At 37.1% G+C, this 20,898-nt stretch overlaps 1 protein-coding gene across 1 annotated transcript in view; it reads left to right on the top strand.

The window, feature by feature from the left end:
• The first annotated feature begins 5,357 nt into the window (after positions 1 to 5,357).
• Positions 5,358 to 20,898, top strand: part of LOC150089681 (uncharacterized) — a 97,895-nt gene continuing 82,354 nt past the window's right edge. Inside the window, exon 1 of the mRNA XM_090390074.1 lies at positions 5,358 to 6,191. Coding sequence (XP_090246200.1) covers positions 5,714 to 6,191 — 478 coding nt within the window. The 5' untranslated portion in view covers positions 5,358 to 5,713. The remainder of the gene's footprint in view (positions 6,192 to 20,898) is intronic.

The raw sequence follows: 20,898 nt of genomic DNA, 5'->3' as shown, positions 1-20,898 counted from the left end.
AAGAAGCGTGTGCTACGCACTGCTGCTCCTGCTCACCTGGCTACGGAGGCGCCATAAAAGTAAATGCAAAGTTAAAGCAATTGGTTTCTTCTGTGGTAATCAGATACCGTTGGTTGGGTTTCCCCCATTATTTCTTTCTTTGCAATCAGTTGCACAGAATCTTCATAGGGTGAAGTAACTTCATTATTTTAAGCTAATGGAATATGATGAATGGGTGTTAAAGAATTGTTCCAACAGCTAGACTTTCGTTAGTTCAATCGTTTTAGACTTTAATCGGTAACCTAAAATGCTTTCATTCTTTTCAACAACAAAAAACGCCAGTTTTAATACCAGTACGTACAAAACAACAAAACGCTACCTTTATTAGACTTAACCTATGCAGTTTTTTAGATCAAAATATTAGAAATTGATACCTTCCCTTGATCACTAAGTAATGATCTTATTATTTTTTTTTGCATTTAGTTATAAATACTATTAAGGTATCATATTGTTTTACTGTCTTGATTAATGTGAATAGGTTGCCTGTTCATAAAAAAAACCGAATGAATACGAGTATTATTAAGTCATGTTAAAGACATGCGTGTTTGGTTTTGTTCATTCATTTAACGCGGTAAGAAATGAACTTTTTATTTTCTTTTAAATAAAAAAAAAGAACACAATGAAAAGGAAATTGAATAAACCATTGTGGACACAATGGTTTATTGAAGGGAATCGGCTTATAGTTTTTTGACACGTGGAATAAGAGACAGGTTAAATGCGTCCACAATCACAGCACTATTTTGATTGGCAATACTAGCGTCTTATCAAAAATATGGGAATAAGGCAACAGTTTATTTTAATAATCTAGAAAAATTTAAGAACAAAGATTTTTCTTAAAGCGTATTTGCTAATGGTAACCATACTGATGGAAAAATACTCACAGGAAAATTCCATGGCGACTGAAGAGATCAAATAAGGTTATCCGTAGCACTCCAAAAAAATGATCCCAGCTACTTTTACATATACCAAAGTTTAAAAACGTCCTTCATGACTTCTTCTGCCACTTCTCTTTTTCAGTGGAAACGGCATGCACAAGAAAAGCTCCCACTTCAGTGCAGTCAGCCAGAAACAGGTCGCCATCTAAGGAAGGAAGGAAGCAGCGAAATATGGGTCACAGCTTAACTTTGGCCTCGATTATGGCTTGAGCATGCATAGGAAGCCCGAAGTAAGTCTCGACAGCACCCAGACCAATCTGAAAAAAATCAATAATATGAAGCATCGCATGCATGACAATCCGGCAATCAGTTTTAATTGTGGATTTACAGTTTGGGAGTTAGGCCGGTGGGGGGGGGGGCCTAACCTTTCTCTTCGATGATTCCCGCCTCCGTTACGTGTATCGGACCTTGCAGATAGCTCAGTGTATATAAACGCCGTCCTCCCTACACCAGGTGTAAAAAAACCCCGGTCAATCCCTTTAATGATGAGAGGAATTTTTATGGATGTTTTCTTCACATTGTGCTTGAGTTAGTCGGCTCAAGCATGAGTTGCGTGGTTTTTCGAACAGAAAATAAGTCAACTGCAAACGCACGTAATTTGCAGACAGCATATATACGGTGCAATATGGTCCAAGTTGCTGATGCGCCTTGAAATCCTACAATAAGCAAACTAACTCTTCTTCAAACTAACTTCCATGCTTTTTTTGTTTTCATGACAAAGAAAATGACACGAAAACAGCACAAGTAATACACTTTCCATAAAGTCATAATACTCGGCTCATCTTTTATCCTATCCTATTTTATTTTATTATTTACTTTTTTACCATTTTTTTTCCCTAGCCGCACGCGGCAAAAGGTTTGAGAGAAAACGAACAATATGAGCAGTGGCCGATCCAGAAAAAAATGACGGGGGTGGGGGGAGAGCACCATTTTGTGCCCAGAACAAAACAAATATGACACTCAAACATAATGTGACTGGAGGACACAGCTAAAGTCTGAATTACTTTGAAGTAAACATTATACAAGACCAAACTGCGTGATGCCTCAAACTAGAATGGTGATCACATCAGTAATCAGTGTTGCCAACTGCAGTCAGTTGAAAATATTTGAGCCACAATGCAAAAATAGATAAAATCCTATGTTAACAATGAAAAAATATTTTTTTTTGTAGCTAAAGGGAATTTAAACGATTGGTGACTATTCTCCGAAAAACGACAGGGGAGGCACGTTCCCCAGTGCCCCTACCCCGAATACGCCACTGAATATTAACATATTTGAATTGAGCAGGGGAAAAGGGGTGGTCAAGAGAACACAGACAGCTGGTTTTCGGGCAAAACGATCCTCTAATGAAGACTTCTGTGGACGGATTACCAGGATGCGAGGCTCTGAAGCAACTTGCTTCAGAGTCTACATCCAAAAGTTACAACTGGCCAAATCACTTAAACTGACTAGTTCTGACATTTTGTCCTACATTAAGCAAAAAATTAAATTTCATCAATCAACACACGGTCAATTAAAATTAATTAATAATAATCGTAATCAATATGACCAAAGATGATGAATTATAGTCACATTAATTGATCAATGAAATCAAATTCAAATTTCGGTGTTCAACCGCGTGTACGACTAATGGGATGACGTGCTCTTCAAGGATGAGCATGCGTATACGGCAGACCAAATTATTTCTTAACAGTAAATGTAATATTTCGTAATCAATTCAGAAAATACTGTTCTGTAGGCCAAAGGTGTATAAAGAAGACATATAACACTTAATGAATCAAAGCTTATAATGATTATTTAATATTCATTACTATAATATTTAATGTACATGGCAGTGGCATCTAGTTTTCTCTCTTGACTGAGGCCAATACCCACAAAATGATGGTTGCGAGACGCATGGGTTCTCGCGTCAAGAACAGTTTCTTATCACTAATTATGCATTTTTCAAAATAAACTTTATTATTAACGTTTATATTTACGACTTAATTTTTTTTTTCATTTAATAGTTAAAAACTAAAATCTAAACGCTTGCATTGTAGCATTTGATTTTTTTCTCCCAAAATATAGTTATAGATATCATGGATTTTAATAAATTGATCCAGTTTGAAGTCAGATATTGCCTAGAATCGGCTTTAGATGAATGCAGGTTACGCTTGTTGAAACTGATCGAGCAATGACCTGCAATATTCTGCCAGCATTCTGGATTTCCACATTGTTTGGTAACATTTTTCCAGGATAGCAAAAAGCTTGACTTTTTTCAGGATGAACTTGGACAGCATCAATAACTCTCTGATCTGCTGACCGACGAATACATCTTTGATTCTGGCGTCCGTGATGAAACGAAACTTTAGTTTTAAATATTGAATACCATCTCTATTCCTACATAGCTTTTATGAAATTCCTCATTAACTCTTAACTCAATTTGGACAGCCCATAATACAGGGCTACCAACATGTCCGCGGACACAGTGTGAAACAATGGCCGCATGCTGCCCACTGATTGGACACTAGTATATAGCATTCCTATTGTATATTAATCTTAATGCAATATAATGCAGGCCTGACGTAACAGAGTGGTCAAGGGCGAGAGTGTAGTAGCACACGCTCTTTAAGTGAACCGTAGTTCAAGCTCGCGTGACTGTTAAATGCTATTAACGATTACGTAATATAGTGCGTTCAAATTTTTAGATCTGTTACAATAATAAATAATATAGGAAATAAATCCGCGCAAACTACTGAAATAATACTTATTTCCAAAAGCGTACTTAAATACTAAGTACGTTTTCGAAAATGTTTAATATGACAATTATACAAAGTTCAAAGGCCTAATTGGAAAACTGATTATAAAATAAATATGTACAATAAATTCTGTCCAGCAAATATGGTTTATATAAAAAATAAAATAATAATAATGAAAAAGTGATTAGTCTTTTACTATTCAAGCATTTTTTAAATAATTTGATAGCTTTTTAAGAAAACTATTAAAGTCAACAGAAACATTTAACGGCAACCCGTTTTCAAACATATTTGCATATAAACATCGTAATTGTTTATTCTTATTTGATTTGTTGTTTGAATTTTAAAATTAGCGCTTAATATTAAATAATATTAATATTAAATTAGCGCTTAATAAACAGCGATTAACATAATCGGTATTCAGGTTTACTAACAGTTGATATTTGGTTGAAATGATGTAGTGGAAGAGGTTTTTATCAGCCAAACTAAACATGAGGTGATTTATGAACATTCAAGGCCAGCGAAGTAAATAGGCGATTGATAATTGCGCATTAGGTAAGGACAATTTGGAGGGAGATGCTGAAGTCATATGTAAAAGGCCATCTTTGGATATTCAACTCCATTCAAGGATTAATAAGAAAATTATAATAAACCTTCTATCACGTTGTCCTTAAATATGATTTTTATTATAAGTAGACACCTATTTCATCCTCACCAACGCGCAGTATTTGCTGACTGACAGTGATATAAATACTGCGATTGGTATTTGTAAAGATTGTATTTGCAGTGGCAATTTCTGCATGCGACTAATTACGACTGACAAAGTTTCCATAACAATTCGAGAAATCAAAGCAGCAGAAAAATATTTTCAAAATGCTCAACAGTAGATTAAAATCAAAAGCGTCAATGAGAAACCAAACTGACACTTGAAAGTTTCACAAATGATTTTTAATATTTTTTAAGAGCAATATAGAGAGCGTAACTAATAGTAAAGCCAGGATTTCGCGCGCGAACCAAAGATAGACAACGATAGCCAGAGACAAGCAATAGAAAGGGAAGTGAGAGAAAACGGAAACATCATGAAGCCGAGAAAACTTTTCGCAGCTCTTCAAACTGTAATATGTTTAATTTACGATAGAGGTCACTGCTTAAGTCACTAACGTATCTCACCTATAGTTTAAACAGCCAAGAAGCGGCGGGAAGTTATCCTGCCGAATTTGTCAACATGCGGTAGTGCAGACGGCGTGCCGGACCAATGGGAAACATGGACTTTTTCAACTTTGGCCATTTTTCATTCATTTGATTTATCTGGGCCTTATTTGACCTTTCAAACAACGCCGGGTTCGTGTTTCATTTCACTGGCGCTAGCTGTCAAACTTTAGCGGCCGTGATTTGCCGACGGAGTAAGGGGGGCGGGAACACCGAAAGAAGGGGGGTCACAGCGAAACGGGAGGGCTTCGGCGGCAGTCCCATATAGCCACCAGAGATGCAATGCGAGGAAGAAAAAAAAAAAGTTTAAACTGGAGGCGGGGATTCATTGTTATCAGGGTGTACGTCGAAGCTCGAGACAGACCATGCTAATATGGACACCGCCGAGAACTGAGTAAGGCGCGCGCGGTTTTTGGAACTTGTGACGTAACGGCCCGATTGCGACATTCAGTCATCTTAGTCAGCTGCGGGATACGGTGAGAAGTTTCGGAGCTCCGTGAATCAGATCTCTTGACCTGGCCACGCTGGAGAAATCAGCGAACGATGGTGTGCCATTTGTCGGGATATTAAGCTAATGTGTAATTATGAGAAGCGACTGCACTCAACAATCGTAGAGTGACCTTTCAAGCCTTATGAGCTGTGATACTACGAAAGAGACATGGCCAGTCACCTCTAAACGATACTTTTGATATCGCTAAGTTCTTTCGCCTTCGTAAGACATACCCAAGTACTTCTGGAGTGGTTTGTAAGTGTCTAGGTGTGAGGCAGCCAAGAGGTTCATCTTGAAACGAAACCATGTTAGCTAGCCCGGCTACCTCTGGTTCTTCAAGCACCCCATTTTCTGTCAAGGACATCCTCAATCTTACGGATCAAGTCGGATTCGACCCGCAGACTTTATTATTCCAAGCCCAAAACCTGGAGAAAGTTCTCTTCGACGACACCGATGCTTTCGGACTTGGAGCGGGGGTTATGTCTACACCCTCCTCTTCCACCTCTCTGTTTAGGGATTTTGTTAACCAAAGTTTCCAGTCCACTTTATCCACGGCCCAGTTACCGCCACCTCCACCCCAACCACCGCCGCCTCCGTCCGCACCTTTGACGTCGCCGCATGTACAGAGTTTGTCCCATCTCTGCCCGCCGTTTCCTAACGGAAGTCCAGGCTCTCCCGGTTCGTACGGATCGGGCATGTATGCAAATTCAGATGCGTCTAATTACGGCCACGCTCTACGGCAGTCTCTGCCAAACCCACACCAAGTCAACGATTCGGACAAAAGTAAGTTTCTTTGTGTTTTTCTCTCCGTATTTTATTTCTGTTTTGCATTTCGTGCGCGTTGTGTGCAGAGACTCTCCCCAAACGTCCCAGTTATGGTTTGTGTGTCTGAGAGAGAATTGAGAAGTGCATAAGTATCTTCTTCTTCGTCTTGGAGAGGTTTCTGATGTCTTTCGTCCTCTTGCTAAAGAGTCACTTAACATTAGTAGTGAGCCTCTTGAAAAAGAGCAACCCCCAACGCATATTAGCGTAAGAGCAGCGGAAGCGTGCAAACACGTGTCCGACAGTCGGTACCGGCAGTTACGGTTTAGGCCTAACCACATTAATTAAGTGCAGCCCACATGAGTAATCCCCCGTCATCCACCAAAAGGTCTAATGATTTCTTTAATAAATGGTTGGCGCACGGCTTTTCAAACAGCCTGAAGGACTTTTTTTTTTTCTCCTTTTTTTTTTTTTTTTTTTTTTCTCTTTAAAGTGTAGTTTCTTTTGGGGTGAGCGGGATCAGAAGAGAAGATATGATATCATGGTAACTACCATTGCCCTTTGGCTATGATTATGACCAGACGATTGTTAGAAATTAAATTAAAACAAAAATGCATTTATTTCTTCCGATTTTCACTTATTTCAAATATTTGTTTTTCCTATTGATTATTCGTTTTTATGTGATTATCAGTATTTAATCAGTTGACTCTGCTGGTGCTATGCTTATAAATAGACTACGTGAACTAACATTCTCTTTATTAGCAGCATTTTTAAATAGTAAATATGAAGTTAACCTTACAGTAAAAATTACACGAAACATTTTATTATACTGTATATTTATAATCAAAATGCTGCCTTTTCTTCTAATTTTTGATAATACTGTACATGAAACCAGATATTACTATAATATCATTGTGCTACATTATTGCCACAATCATAATCATGAAATGTTTGAAACAACGCGATAACAATACGCGCATAAACAACTGATAACAATGCGTGCATAAACAACCAAAAGATAGCGCATGAATTAAATTTCCGAATTTAATCCGAACGATAACTTCAGCGAAAACCTTATTCAGGCAATAATTTTTATATATGCTGCTTGTGGTGCTCTCATAACTGACTACGATGCAAAATGAGTTCTGTATTTTGTTTTTTTGCTAGCACGCTCTCATTTTTTTCCTTCTGTGCTTTTGTAACTATATGCTGCATTCTAAATTTATAATAAAGCATGGAAACGATAAATCATATATGAATACGGGTAATTTATTGTACGTTTTAGTGGAAAACAGTGAGCTACTTTTTAATCGACTGCCTACGGATCTAAAACCTTATATTAGGTTTTGACCTCGACTAATTTTTATTTTGATTATCTTCCTCTTTCCAAACTTTGATTAGTTTCAGATTAAAGACAAAGGTTTTTAACCAAGTGATGTCTGCATAGGTACAAGATTTCGATTAAAAATTAATGCCTGTTGGTTAATAACAAAATGTAATGAAACAAAACTTTAGAGATTTTTTTTTTTTTTCACTGAACCTCCTCGTCAAGAACAAATTGTTTTCCACGAAAAAGGCTCATCAAGGTGTCCAATTAAAAAAAAAAAAAAAAAAAGGGCCAGGTAGGAACTATAAGGGAAGTGAGGCATGACTGTTCTTCCTAAGTGCGCAATATGTTATCACCGTAAGTTTTGCGAAATGCGATCTTGCATTATCATAGTGCAACATTATTGGGGTTCCCCCAGATATTTCTCCTTGCCCATCCAAAGTCTACAATTTAAGCTTAATTAAAATTAGAAAACACCTTTCTTTATTAAAAGTATAACGTCTCTGCAAAAGTCTACAAAAAACCCAACCTCTTCCTGTCCTAAAATAGACAGGCCATGATTTTCCTTCCTTCCTTTTTTCTTTTCCTTTTTTTTACATGCTACAGGTAGTGGGCAGCGTGTGTCTGGACTGTTGTTTAAAATATTGTCACAATGAACCCTATGTCTCATTCCTTATAGTTTAGACTACAGGAAAAGCGACATCATTCATTAGTGTAGTGTAGTCTATTTTATTCTAAACTACGCTGTTATTAGCATCAACATTTGCTCATGGTACTCTGCATATGTTAATTGTTCTCATATATTATTGATGTTCTGTATATACGATACTGTAAAGATAACACATGTTGTTTAGTGTTATTATGTAAGCCAAATGATGACTTTTGTAATTTGATCCGTTGATAGCGTACACCCCTCTAGGCTGTTAAGGGGGTGAACCAATTCGGTAATAAAACAGGTTTTAATAATATAATTACGGCTCCAGGAAACTTTCTGGAGCATTATTAAAATCAAGATCTTTGGTAAATTTCCTTTCGAGGACTGTTCATTTTCTTGCCACTTTGCTACCCATCTACTACAATTCAATAATTACACGCGCATTAAAACCCATTATACTTCCTTTTTTGAAGTTAAGTTAAATCATTAATCAATAAATTGTTACAGACTTATCGTTGAGTTCATCCAGAAGTTGTGAATTTCGGTCCTTGCAAATGACCTCTTGGCCTTCCACTTCTACGCTAATCAGAAATATCGGCAAAGATGCTGTCTTGGGAAAGTTTTGGGCATTCTTCCCATTCTACTAATATCAACAGCTCTTATTTTATAAACCTTTTTTAGTTATTCACGAACGTTCGCAGTGTGCAATTTGCCTTTTGGAAAAGTGAGATTACCAACAGTTGTCAGTAAGAACATCACTTGAATTTGCTATAAATAAAAACCTGGAAAAGGTAAATTTTTTTTTTGGGCGTAATAATGAGCAATAGTGGTCTTCCGTAAGTGATTAAAAGGGATATAGCCCCCTACCTTTTAGAAAATCAAGGCACTGCCACTGGTAAAGAGATAATATCAGCTAAATAACTTTTGCATATAAGCAATACTATTGGAATTATGACCTGATAGGCATTATATTTTGTTCAAATCTTGCTTTTTTTTTTTTTTTTTGTTAGTTGTTGGCGCATCGGCTTCTGTGGCCATAATGCACCTCCCAAGGTTTTTGCAGTACATTGATCCAAGCCCGAGACGGAATTCGAACCCGCGACCTTTGGGTTGCCAGGCAGGCACTTTACCCACCTGACTAGCCCGGTTGGCTTCAAATCTTGCACCTCGATGAGAATTGTGTATTTGTTAACATCGTGATACATCAATAAACATTAAATAATATATCTGATAATTTAATAACTCATAAAGCAAATTTAAAATCGCACGTTCTTGAATTTTAAGTATAGATAGTATTACAGTATGAATATTCACATTTAATAATTGGTTAACTTTTTTTAAAAGCTTATATTCATTTTTCAAAAAAAATCCAAAGTTAATCATGGTATGTGGTTTAAGATAAGAAATATTATTGTCTGTTTACATCGATTCACCTTTCTTGTTAGATTGTTGTCTAATCAGTGATAGCACACACTTGAATTAAACATTTAGGTAACACAAGTTTAAAGAACATACCATTAGATGTATTAATAGATTTACCCTTGGCTATTTTTATCGGATGTTTGATGCAGAATTGATGCAGCTTTATCGGATGTTTGATGCTTAAAACATTAAGCACATTAAACACAAACACCGTGCTTCTTTGGTACATTGGTAGTAAAATTTGTATTACAATCCGGTGCATAAAGAAACCCACTCGTACGACCAAAACAATGATATGGTACAATAAGTAGGGCTTAATATTTTTAGTGTATCATAGTATTCTATTTCATATGTTACTATTATAATATTAAACTCTTAAATTAGCGGTATATTATACCAGTTTTGTTAGCAATTGTTTTGTATTCGTTTAACCAGCAAATCCGTTTTCGTTATCTGTAAAGAGCAGGATTAAATAGATAATTGTCAACACTGGCCTTTCATGGCTTATTTAGGATACAGAAAATTTTTGCGTAAAAATTATCTTTGAGTTAGTCAACAAAGGTCGATCTGATATGAAGAAATTCCTCATGTCGAAGAGGTGACCTACGAGTGTTGGTACTTGCTAATCTAACTAGAATTCTTAAAAAGAATGTTCTGTCCCGAATACAGAAAAATAAAGTAAATTGAACTTCTCTAAATTTTAGTCGGTTAAAATCGAGTAGTTTATGTGTCATCCTATATTATAGGCAGCCATGAGGCAGGTACGAGAATTTTTTTTTATTAAACATAAACAGCAAATATATTTGCAAGTTAGAAAGTTATTTGCATCCTATGCACAACTATAATTTCCTCCGTGATAGTATAATGGTTTCACATCGCTTGTTGCTCGTTTGGAGAGGTCTGGGTTCGAATCGCGTCGATGACTGGTGGAATTTCAAAATTACTCTTCAAAGCTGTTTCGATCTCAGTTGGAAGGAGTAGGGTTTCCCCTCCCCAGTAAGTTATTCCGCACAACATGCAAATCGGCCCGCGAACATGCGCTCTCACAGGCGTAACACACATACGGAATTAGGTAACTTCCGGGGACCGTTAAAATAATAACAATTATATACAACTAAATTAAAATAAAGGTTATTCAAGAACAGAAGAAGAAGAAAGCATATTGGAACCGCTGTACCGTATATGATGTATGGCATTTATGCAGCTTTTTTCTTCTGTTCTGAAGGAGAATCTCAGTAATTTTCAGAGATTACACATTAAAAGGCATGGTGTCTTCAGAGATGGTCCGACATGATTCCATTCTCAAAGAGGTTAAGTGAGCTTTGGTTTATTTGAATTTTTGGTGGCGGAACTCCAGTAGGATTCTGATATGTAGTTTCCTGCATAGCTTCCAAATGTCTTGTACTCTCTATACGAGGCACATCGTTCTCGCTTCATGTATTTATCAGGTAGAATTGTAGATGATGGCCGTGAGAGCATTGAAGGGAAAGTTGCGCTTTGTGTATATTAAATATTCTCCATGAAACAGCAGTAGCCCTCTTGTGCGTGCATGTGTAGTTAGGATATTGGTGGCTTCAAAAGCATATTTTATCATGTTATTAACAGGGCAGGCCAAGTATATGTGTATTCCAGGGTTCCGGAAGGAGGTGACACAAAAGAGACAGAGCTTTGAGGCGCGTAAACCAAACTTATGTGACTAGATTTGGGGGAGTTAATTTTCTATTTATACTCCTTGCCGACCACACAATGCCAGGAGTTTAAAAAAATATAATATGAGAACATAACCATATTTAGTAGTAACGGGGGGTTGAACCATAGTCACTCAAGCGCGGGTACTTTTGTATCCTTTTATTTAACTACTTAGCTTTAATGTTAAGTCACAGTCTATTGGATTTCTGCATCCGACTTGGCAGATTTAGTCATGTGAAGGAGGTTCCAGTGAAAGTTTGGTGGCGGATCTTTGTATTTTGAGAAGGGCGTAGGTTTCGCTTAGTGGTTGTATGATGCGGATATCGCCGCTGCTTGGCTCGATATGAGTATGTTGGGGTGAGCAGGAGGCAATGGAACTGTGGCTTCTAGTAATGCCTATTTTAAAATCAGTGCTTTCTTGATCAGTGCTTGCGGTAGCTGGCTTTGTGTTCTACTTTCAGGATTTTCATTTGTAGGCTTTCTATTACAGTTTTGGTGTTAAAATGACTCCTGTGGTCCTTATTTTCTCTCAGTTCCCCTTTAGGGAAAAGCGATTATGAGTACTTATAGAATTCGTTATGTTCTTGTAAAACAGTGGCTCTGAAACTGGGAGTGAGATTCAGTAATTGGATGTTGTAATCTTTAGCTCTTGCAACCCTAGACTGCATCTCTCTAGAAAGTAGGTAATCGAGTAGAGATGGTACCCTAGTCATTCTTAAAACTGTGGATAGGATTAAATCCTCTAGCGACTATTGCACATAGATGATGATGTAATTCGATTACAGAGCCCTTAGGTAGCGAACGATCGGAATTGATCTTTTTCATCAGGAGAAGCTACATTCTAGCCTTCTTGAGTGAATAGTACACAGATTTTTGGTAGGGATGTCCAGTTTGTTTTTATTCCACAGGAAAAGCCGGATGGCTGCTTTTATATGATGTAGGAAGTCGATCGGTGGAGCATTTTAAAAGTATATATTAGAGCACGCTTGACTATTTCAACTTATTCATTTCTCGAGTACTCTTTGAAACGACTCGGCAACTCCAAACCATTTTCTTTGATGGTAAGTTGGGACATGTCCGAGGTACACTTCAAGTATTTCTGTCCCTCTCTGGACCAATGTGAGAGAGAGAGAGAGAGAGAGAGAGAGAGAGAGAGAGAGAGAGAGAGAGAGAGAGAGAGAGAGAGAGAGAGAGAGTATAAAATTTGGAATGCGGTAGGAAGACATGAATAATTACTGTTTTAGAACTGTAGCTACGTATTATTCACCTTCTTTCATTTTTTCGGAGATTTTTCACTAAGCGCCTTGCTTTTCCTGAGTAGCACATTGAATATAATCACTATTCTCACACCGAGTGAAAAATGCCCGGGTTCGAATTTTGTCAATGAAACGAGAAATTTTTATTGACTTATTTACGCTGTGGCTGAGTTTGTCGGCTTCAAGTAGGGGGGTTGCCTGGTTTTCCCTCCCAGAGAACAAATGGGCCATAAATACATGAAATTTACAGACAAAATTTACTGCCATCCCATGGCCTGTTTTTTTTTTTTTTTTTTTTGGCACTTAACACACCCGCATACACATAGAAGGCCTCCGTAGCCTAGTGGTCAGGCGCGCAGGTGCATAAGTACACGCGCCTTGAGTGACCGGGATTCAAGCCCGTGACTGCTGAATACGGTGCTGTTTCTTGTATTCTGTGCATCTTGTAAACTCCTCTGACCGTTTGGTCGTCCCGGAGTGTATTTAAAATTTATTATGTGCCTTGCATAGTGGAAAAAAATATAGGGTTTCATCTGGCGCAGTTAGTCCGCATCAGGCTGTGAGAGCGCTGGTTTTACTGTTCAGAATGTACAAATCGACCTTTAGAACACAAAGTCCATTTTAAGTCCACACAGGTCCATTTTAAAATACATAAGATGCATCATGATATCAATTCCTGTTGCTGCGATAGTCTATAGTCCAACCTAATAAATCCTTTCCGCATTATTTCTGCGCGGATTCCTTAATTTTTAAACTAAACATTTTCTTTTTAATTATTCATTGTGCATAATGAACAGAATGATGTACTGCATTGTTAAAAGAGTGAAATTACTTAGAATTAGGTATCTGATAAGCAAAATGTCAGTACTTACGAATTGACTATTATGCCTAATGCTTATATGTTTAGGTTTTTCTATGTTCTGTTGAAGTTATAAACCTATTTGTGCCAATTCTCATATAAACGTGGCCAACAATCTGCTACATCTTTTTTTTTTTTCTTATCTTATAAGTTAAATGGTTGCCAACTGAGGAATATATGTACAGTTATTTCACACTGTCCCGATCAACCATAACGAAAACTACCGTAATTGCCAAAAGATATATCCCTCCCCCTCCCTTTATGTTCTTCTTTGAAAAATCGAAAAATTTCGCATTCCAAGTTTTAAGTTGAACGGTATTAGAATAATAAATTTTACTATGAGCTATCAGGACCGTATTGATTAATACGTAATAGACCGTTTACTTATTCATTGAAATATACGCTGTCGTACTACAAGTCATGGGGAACTCGTAGTTATGAACAAAACAAGTATTGATTCCAAAAAATTAAGTCATTGGCTCACTATTGGTCGTAACTGACTGCTTTAATATGTAGTAGAGGATTTTCCATTAATTTCTAGCTGATAGTATTTTGCTCCACTCATGAGCTTCGCCAACGAATAGGGTCATTTTGGCAGAATTATCCTAATTCTGCGTTTCAGTTTATCCCATAATATTTAGTTAGGATGAGTTCAAGACTCTGGACGCTGCAGTATTCAGATGTTGTTCTCTGTAAGCCGAATAAGATTCATTCTTTTTGTGTGATGGAGTGTTGAATAACATGTCGGTCTCTTCCATAAAATAAAACTGCCATAATATACTGCACTCTGAATTCTCCAAAATATCGTTGTGGGCAGCAGCGTGCATTGGTCTACGCACTGCAATCAGTATTGGTGAACACCGCAATAGTCCCTCCCCCAAAGTCGACCCTATTCTTCCCAAACAATCGTGGCTAGCTCAGTTCGTAGAATCCCCGTACTCTCCACAAAGTGTGGAAAAGACCATTTGAAGAGTTCGAATCCCATCAATGACGAGAAATGTTTATGGGCCTTTTTCGCAACGTAGCTGAGTTATTCAGTCTCAGTTAAGGGTAGCATAGTTTTTCCTTCAGCAAACCGAAAATCGGCCATAGAAGATACGCAATTTACTGACAAATATACAGCGCAATATGACCTTAGTCGTTGATGCGCCTGAAACTACAACAAAAATCTTCCTCCCAACTTCACAGTTAGGGCAGGAGTATTAAGGGCAATGCAGGCATCTTTCATTCCGGGACACGTCCATCGGACTGGAAAAACGTATAATGACTCTTCACTAGACAGGAATGATCTCCATTGATCCACAATTGAAGTTTGATGTTCCTTAATCAAAGGTTTCTGGGCTCATCCATGAAAATTTACGGCACGCAGCTCTCTACATGTTCTGAAAATACAAGCTTTCCTTAGCTGCTTGTAACTCCAAAATCAGGCCCTAGGGAATCTGGTTTTGCAACTCCATGATCAGATTCTCTAGGGTCTGATGAAGAAATGAAGTAACCAGCCACCGCAATACATGCCGGCTTCTGTACTTCAATATTTTACGCCTTCCTGAACGCTTCTCTGGCTGTGTCAACTCTGAACTATTTATTCAGTACATTGCAAATTGTCGACTTCAGAATTTAATTTCTTAACATTTTCCACATGTGCCAATTATTCAAGGATGGTTGTACGACAAAGTGAAACCTTTGCTTTCAGTTAGATTGTTGGAATAACCTGCCATGTGGCATTGTGGAAGTGAATTTGTTTGAACAAATTCAAGTTTAAGGAAAGCTCAGACAAATTAAAAAAGGTTGGGCAGATGTGGTTTTTTTTTTTTTTTTTCCTTTTGGCTGATTCAGTATGAAGTTGCTTCCATGCACCATTTTTCAGTCCTGATACCGTAATTTCCCTGTGAAACTGTTAGTTCTTTCTGCTTGCTCATAGTTTGATCTCCACGTATAAAATTAATTCTAGGCTAACTGCTGTTCACCTTTATAGGCCACAATATTTGCATATATTTCGAAGTCATAAATAATTTCCTGCAATCAAAAGGATGACTTTATGTATTATTACAATAAATAAATAAATAAAAAAAAATAAAGAACAATGTGCTTCAAAAATTCTTAGAAATGCCCTCAACAGTATGAATTCTAAAGACTAACTTTATAGTTTCAGATAATAACGTATGAGATGACATTTTCCAGAATTATCTTTTAAAATTAAAAGAAAAAAAATAAAAATAAATCGAAATCTTAACACTTCAACATGTTTAGTATATGATAAAATCTATTAGTGAATTCAGTTGGCCATTTCTGAATTGATTGAGTTTTTGTTACATTTTGTATAACATAATATTTGATGAATTATGTGATAAATAACAATTTTTAAAAATACCATAATCCTCTTAAAGTCATATGCTCTGTATTAGGAAGAAGATTATAGTAAGAAATGAGAAAGGTGCATTCTACAGTAAAAAGGTTAATTATTAAGGCTTTGGCACTAGTATGCGATTCTTCTGTACAGTTTCAAGAAAAAATCTATGCTTAATAGTTAATTTTCAGTATTTGAAAAAAACATAGAGCAGCGAATAAAGAATGGATAGCCAGCCATATTAATTATTTGGCTAATTTCCAGTTAATAAATAGAGAAGTATTATCTTTTGATAAATCCAGGGGTGTGACATGCTCTTTTAATTGTATGTCGAATGAAATTTGCTTGATAGTAAAGTAGAAAATTACTTCCATCAGAGCAGTGAAAAAATTCATATTTGAGGATTTTTGATACTTCTTATTATCAATTTCATTGAACTCTTACTTGGAACTACTAAAGATTAAGTCATTTATATAAAGCACAAGATGGCTTTATAATGGATCAAGTGCAACGCCTTGGATAATCCCTCAATTTGAAACAGTGAGATATGAATTTATTGATTAGTGCTTACTATACGAAATTAGTTTATCCCCTTTAGTAAAGGCTAATTAACACCATCAGCGAGTAATTTGCGTTGTCTGTCGTATGAGAATGAATCGAAAGCTCGAGACATGACGATGTAAGTCAGTGACCTGTTCCTTCCTCTTTGTCCAGTCAGTTTGTCACGTAACACTGAAGGTGAACAAGTTTCTTGTGACGAATTTAGCAGTTATAAGCCCAAATAACTGAACGGATAATAATGGATTAAAATAGTGGTCTAATTAAAAAATTGTATCAAATTGACGGATAATTAAATTGTACAGTATTTACAATCTTTCTTATATATACAAACATTGCATACAGTACAATGGGTTCTCCAAGTCAAGTGGACTTGGCACATCATGGACTTAGTCGCCCATGCGCCATAAAAACCAAACCAAATCCAAGTCCAGCCTTTGAATAAGGCTGGATTGAAATCTTAAAGAATTAAGGAGATTGGAATAATTCTTAAAAATCTATCCGATCCCATGAAATTTTATTTGCGAACGTCATAAAGTAATGAAGCGCTTTAAACATCCCTCACCAGAACCACCCGTCTTATTGATATGCATAACAAAGGTGGATATGTCATCTAAAATGTCTTTACGTACTTAAAGGCGTTTCAGGTGAAACATGTAATTCCAACGAGAACTCATGAAATCATTTACAACTTAGTTTGCCCTCTAAGTTTGGACACCCATGAACAATTTTATTCTGCTTTCCATTTTTAGATGAAATGGTCATCTAAAAATGAAAAATATACAATATAAATTCTTACGGCAGCAATACTCTCTGGGGAGGGGGAAATTCCGCGGTAACACTTTATAATCGCTGTCCTGCCACATCTGGAAAAGGTCAGGGTTCTAGTCCCATCTAAAACGAGAGTAACTTTTTTTTTTTTTTTTTTGCTTTAAATCAGTTTATGGATTTTCATTCAAAAATATACAGGGTAAAATAAAACGAAGTTGCTCTAAAAATTGCTGATATCCCGAAGTGGAAATGGTTTCTCCGTGGGTCAACTGTTTTAGTATCACTTAGAGCGGAAAGGTTATCACTATTTAATGCTCATATGAAGAGGATATCCAGTTACTCTCCTTCGTACCCAGGTACCTTTAAATCTGATAAAGCCTTGTCATAGATCTTTCTCACCAAAAGTGGCCGTCCATGCATTTTAAGAGATAAATAAAAAATATTGTATCTAGTTCTTCTTTAAGGTGATCGTTTTAATTTACCGTTCAGTGGTTCTCAAACTGTAGGTCGCGAGGTCGCGATCCTCTGGAGGGTCCTCGGCCCTTTCTTGAAGATAACGATGATTGTCACAAAATAAAATTGTGCTATAAATTAAGGATTTTGACATGGTAATAGGAGGATGGTGAGTAGTGAGATACTTTTTTTGTCCCATGAAATCGGGACTAAAAATATCAAAACAACTGACCTAGATACTCGAATAGTTCCGAGTACCTCCTATCATAACATCAAAGTGTCCTAAATTTTAGTAACTCGATTTTTTTAAAAAAGAAAAGCTTTCTTATCACTTCTGTACTGTCTTGTCATAGTAAGAGTTCAACTGGATATTTGACTTTAAGCACGAAGCATTGAACACTGTTAGTTTAAAAGGGGTAGTTCCGTGTATGGGATAGCAAGACAGGATCATCATTTACGGTTATGCGAGACGGATTGGTGTATATTAGTCTGCTTCTTCTGTCCGCTTTCTTGAGGCCATTAGATCATACTGCATAATTCTTGATTTAATTTCAACGAATAGCGTACCAATGATGATACTGGTAGGGCGTGGTATAAACTGCACGGGATTGAAGTTAACTGAATGGATAGTTTTATCCCACTATTTCCAAATTTCTTCTAATACACCCGTTACAGATTATTTTTCACAGTAGTATTAAGAGCTTTCGCAATGCAGATGAAACCAATTTTAAGTTTCTTGGGTACACTATATGGGTTGGTGAAAAGAGAACCGTAGGCGCCTGTCTGAAGCGATTGCAAACGGGGGATTGCATATTCTAGTAAAACTCATAGTAACCTTGGGAGAATAACCTTGACCTTGAGACATCACGATAAAGGGAGTAACCAAAACATTTGAACTCCGCGATAGGAAATGAAGACGAGGAAGAATCCACTAAAAGTGGAAATGTGAGTATTAAAAATACACAACAAACTCAGATTTTCGTCCTTTCCTAGGATATAATCTGGTCATATTTATAGAAAGAGTTTTATTACGAAATGCCAGCGATTAGTACCTTGACAGCTGAATAATCAGTCCATCAAGAAAACAGTTATGAAATATTATTAAGGACGCAATAATTATAGAATATTATGCAGGAAGGGAGTAACGCGTATGAACTTATGTAAAAGCACCAGTGGATGCTAAATATTATACTCCTCCTGTTCTATAAATTTATTCCATTTCATGCTGTAACGTACTTTACTGAATGAAAGAGCAAGAACGATGATGAAAAGAACATCCATTAAAAATATAAACTTAACTTAAATAACAGCATAATAACAAGACGTTTTATCATATCCACATATTCAATCTGATGCACTATGGCCATAGATGCCGATGCGCCAAAAATAAATTCCCATGCAAACAAAAATATTCAATCATAAAAGTATTCCTCATTATTAAATTAATACGGCAGTGTCCAAAGATTAAGTTAAAACCACAAAACCTAAGATATCACGAAAAATACGAGGATATATAAAAAGTTTCATAACTGAAAGGAAATCTTTAGGAGGAGCCTCCGATTGTCTTAATTGTCTAATCATTATCTCTGGCGCAGAATTCAAAATGGTGAATATGCTGACAAATGCATTCGTAAAGATGTGCATGCGGTTCTTCGTTTGGTGTTGTCTAAAGGCTCAACTCCAAGAAAAGAGTTCGGAGAGAGTGAAATCTGATAAAGGCAGCAGGATTCAAATTTCTACCTCAGTAGTGTCAATTTATTAGGCACATCTACATAATAGTGAGCAGTCCCCCTCCCCCTTTACTCCTCAAAGCAAAGAATTTGTCGTGGCATATAACTCAGCGATGTGCCCAAGGCATGCCGGTTCAATTTGACTGAATTGCTTCTCATATTTATTGCAAATTAGATTATTATATATCTCCCTTCCAAAGAGCTGGTTTCATATCATCTCACAGGTGCTGAGTTAGATTGAGATACTGGAAAGGATACCTCACTAGGCCAAATTCACTCGCATGTTCCTGGAACCAGTTCTCTACGATTCTGGCGTAGTGAAACGGTGCATTATCCTTTTGAAAGAACCCAATCAGATGTATATACGGCAGCCATGATGAGATGCACTTGGTCGGAAACTATTAACAGATAACCTGTGGCATCCACATTTTTCTTCACTGGTATCAAGGGGCACAATTTACACTACGAAAACATTCCCACACCATCAGACAGACTTCACCGTATTGACGCCTGAAAAAGTGAGTCAATGGATTCGTACTGTTTTCGCCATATCTGTTCCTCCCATCACAATGAAATGGAAGAAACCAGGATTCGTCAGACCATGCAACGTTTTTCCAATCCTCTACTGCCATGGTTTGGTGATCCTGAGCCCACTGTAACCGCAGCCACTTGCTTTTTTCTGATAGGATTATAACCTGGTTCCATCGTCAGTTCCGATACCCCATTCGCGACAAGGTACGACAAGTTTTGCATTCTGAAATGAGTCTTTGACTATCACTGTTGTATTGGATTGCTATATTACTGAACATAGCCCTTTTGTTACCCTGCACAAGTCGGGTCAGCCTCCGTTGGCTTCTCGCATCAACGAGCTCTTTCCGACCACAAGGTTGCTGTTGGCTGGATATTAATTGGTTATGGAACTAATCTTACACCCTAGATATTCTGAGTACTTCGGAAAACGTATCTACATCTGCCCACCTTTGTGGTACGAACACGTGATGCTTTTACTGAACAAGCGCTTAATTCCATGAAAAGAGTAAGTGTAGCTTATAAAGTGACCACTCAGTGTACGAACAAAATTTACGGCTAGTTCTGCATAATTAAGATGTTTAATAGAGAATGTGATCTCCACCAAAGAAAAATAAGTCACAACGAGTTCTAGTGCTCTTTGCAAAGTTGGTGATAATGCCTTTCGGTAATAAATCTGACTATTCTACATGAACAGACTTTGTCTTATGGTGAGTTTTGGAAGGAGATCGACGTGCTTTAATTCCTTCCTTAAAGAATCTAAATCATGCTCAGATAGATAGATATATCGAGCTCTACTGGTTACTTTGGCTAGAAAATCCTCACTTTTAAGGAATTCGTCGACAAACTCGCCCTATGTGTATGAATATGAATCGAGGATCTACGCTACCTCTGAAAAGCCTTACATGGTTCAAGGTTCTCGTCCAGTAAAATGAAAAATGAGATACCTCTGTGAAAAAATGATTTCTCTCCTGATATTATTCATGGAGGCATCTCAAGATTATTCTCGAGAACCATCCATCGTTAGGACGGCCGTTCATCGTTACACCTACCCCAAACCATTAGGCAACCAACAGGATAATCATCTCTTTCCTTGATGTTAGAGGAATGGAAAATTCAGAAGTCCCATGGTT

The sequence above is a fragment of the Mastigoproctus giganteus genome, chromosome 2, assembly GCF_048544385.1.
Source record: "Mastigoproctus giganteus isolate SK-2022 chromosome 2, ASM4854438v1, whole genome shotgun sequence".
NCBI classification, from domain to species: Eukaryota; Metazoa; Arthropoda; class Arachnida; order Uropygi; family Thelyphonidae; genus Mastigoproctus; species Mastigoproctus giganteus.
Note: the sequence above shows the minus strand (reverse complement) of the source record. Positions and strands in the feature narration are given on the sequence as shown.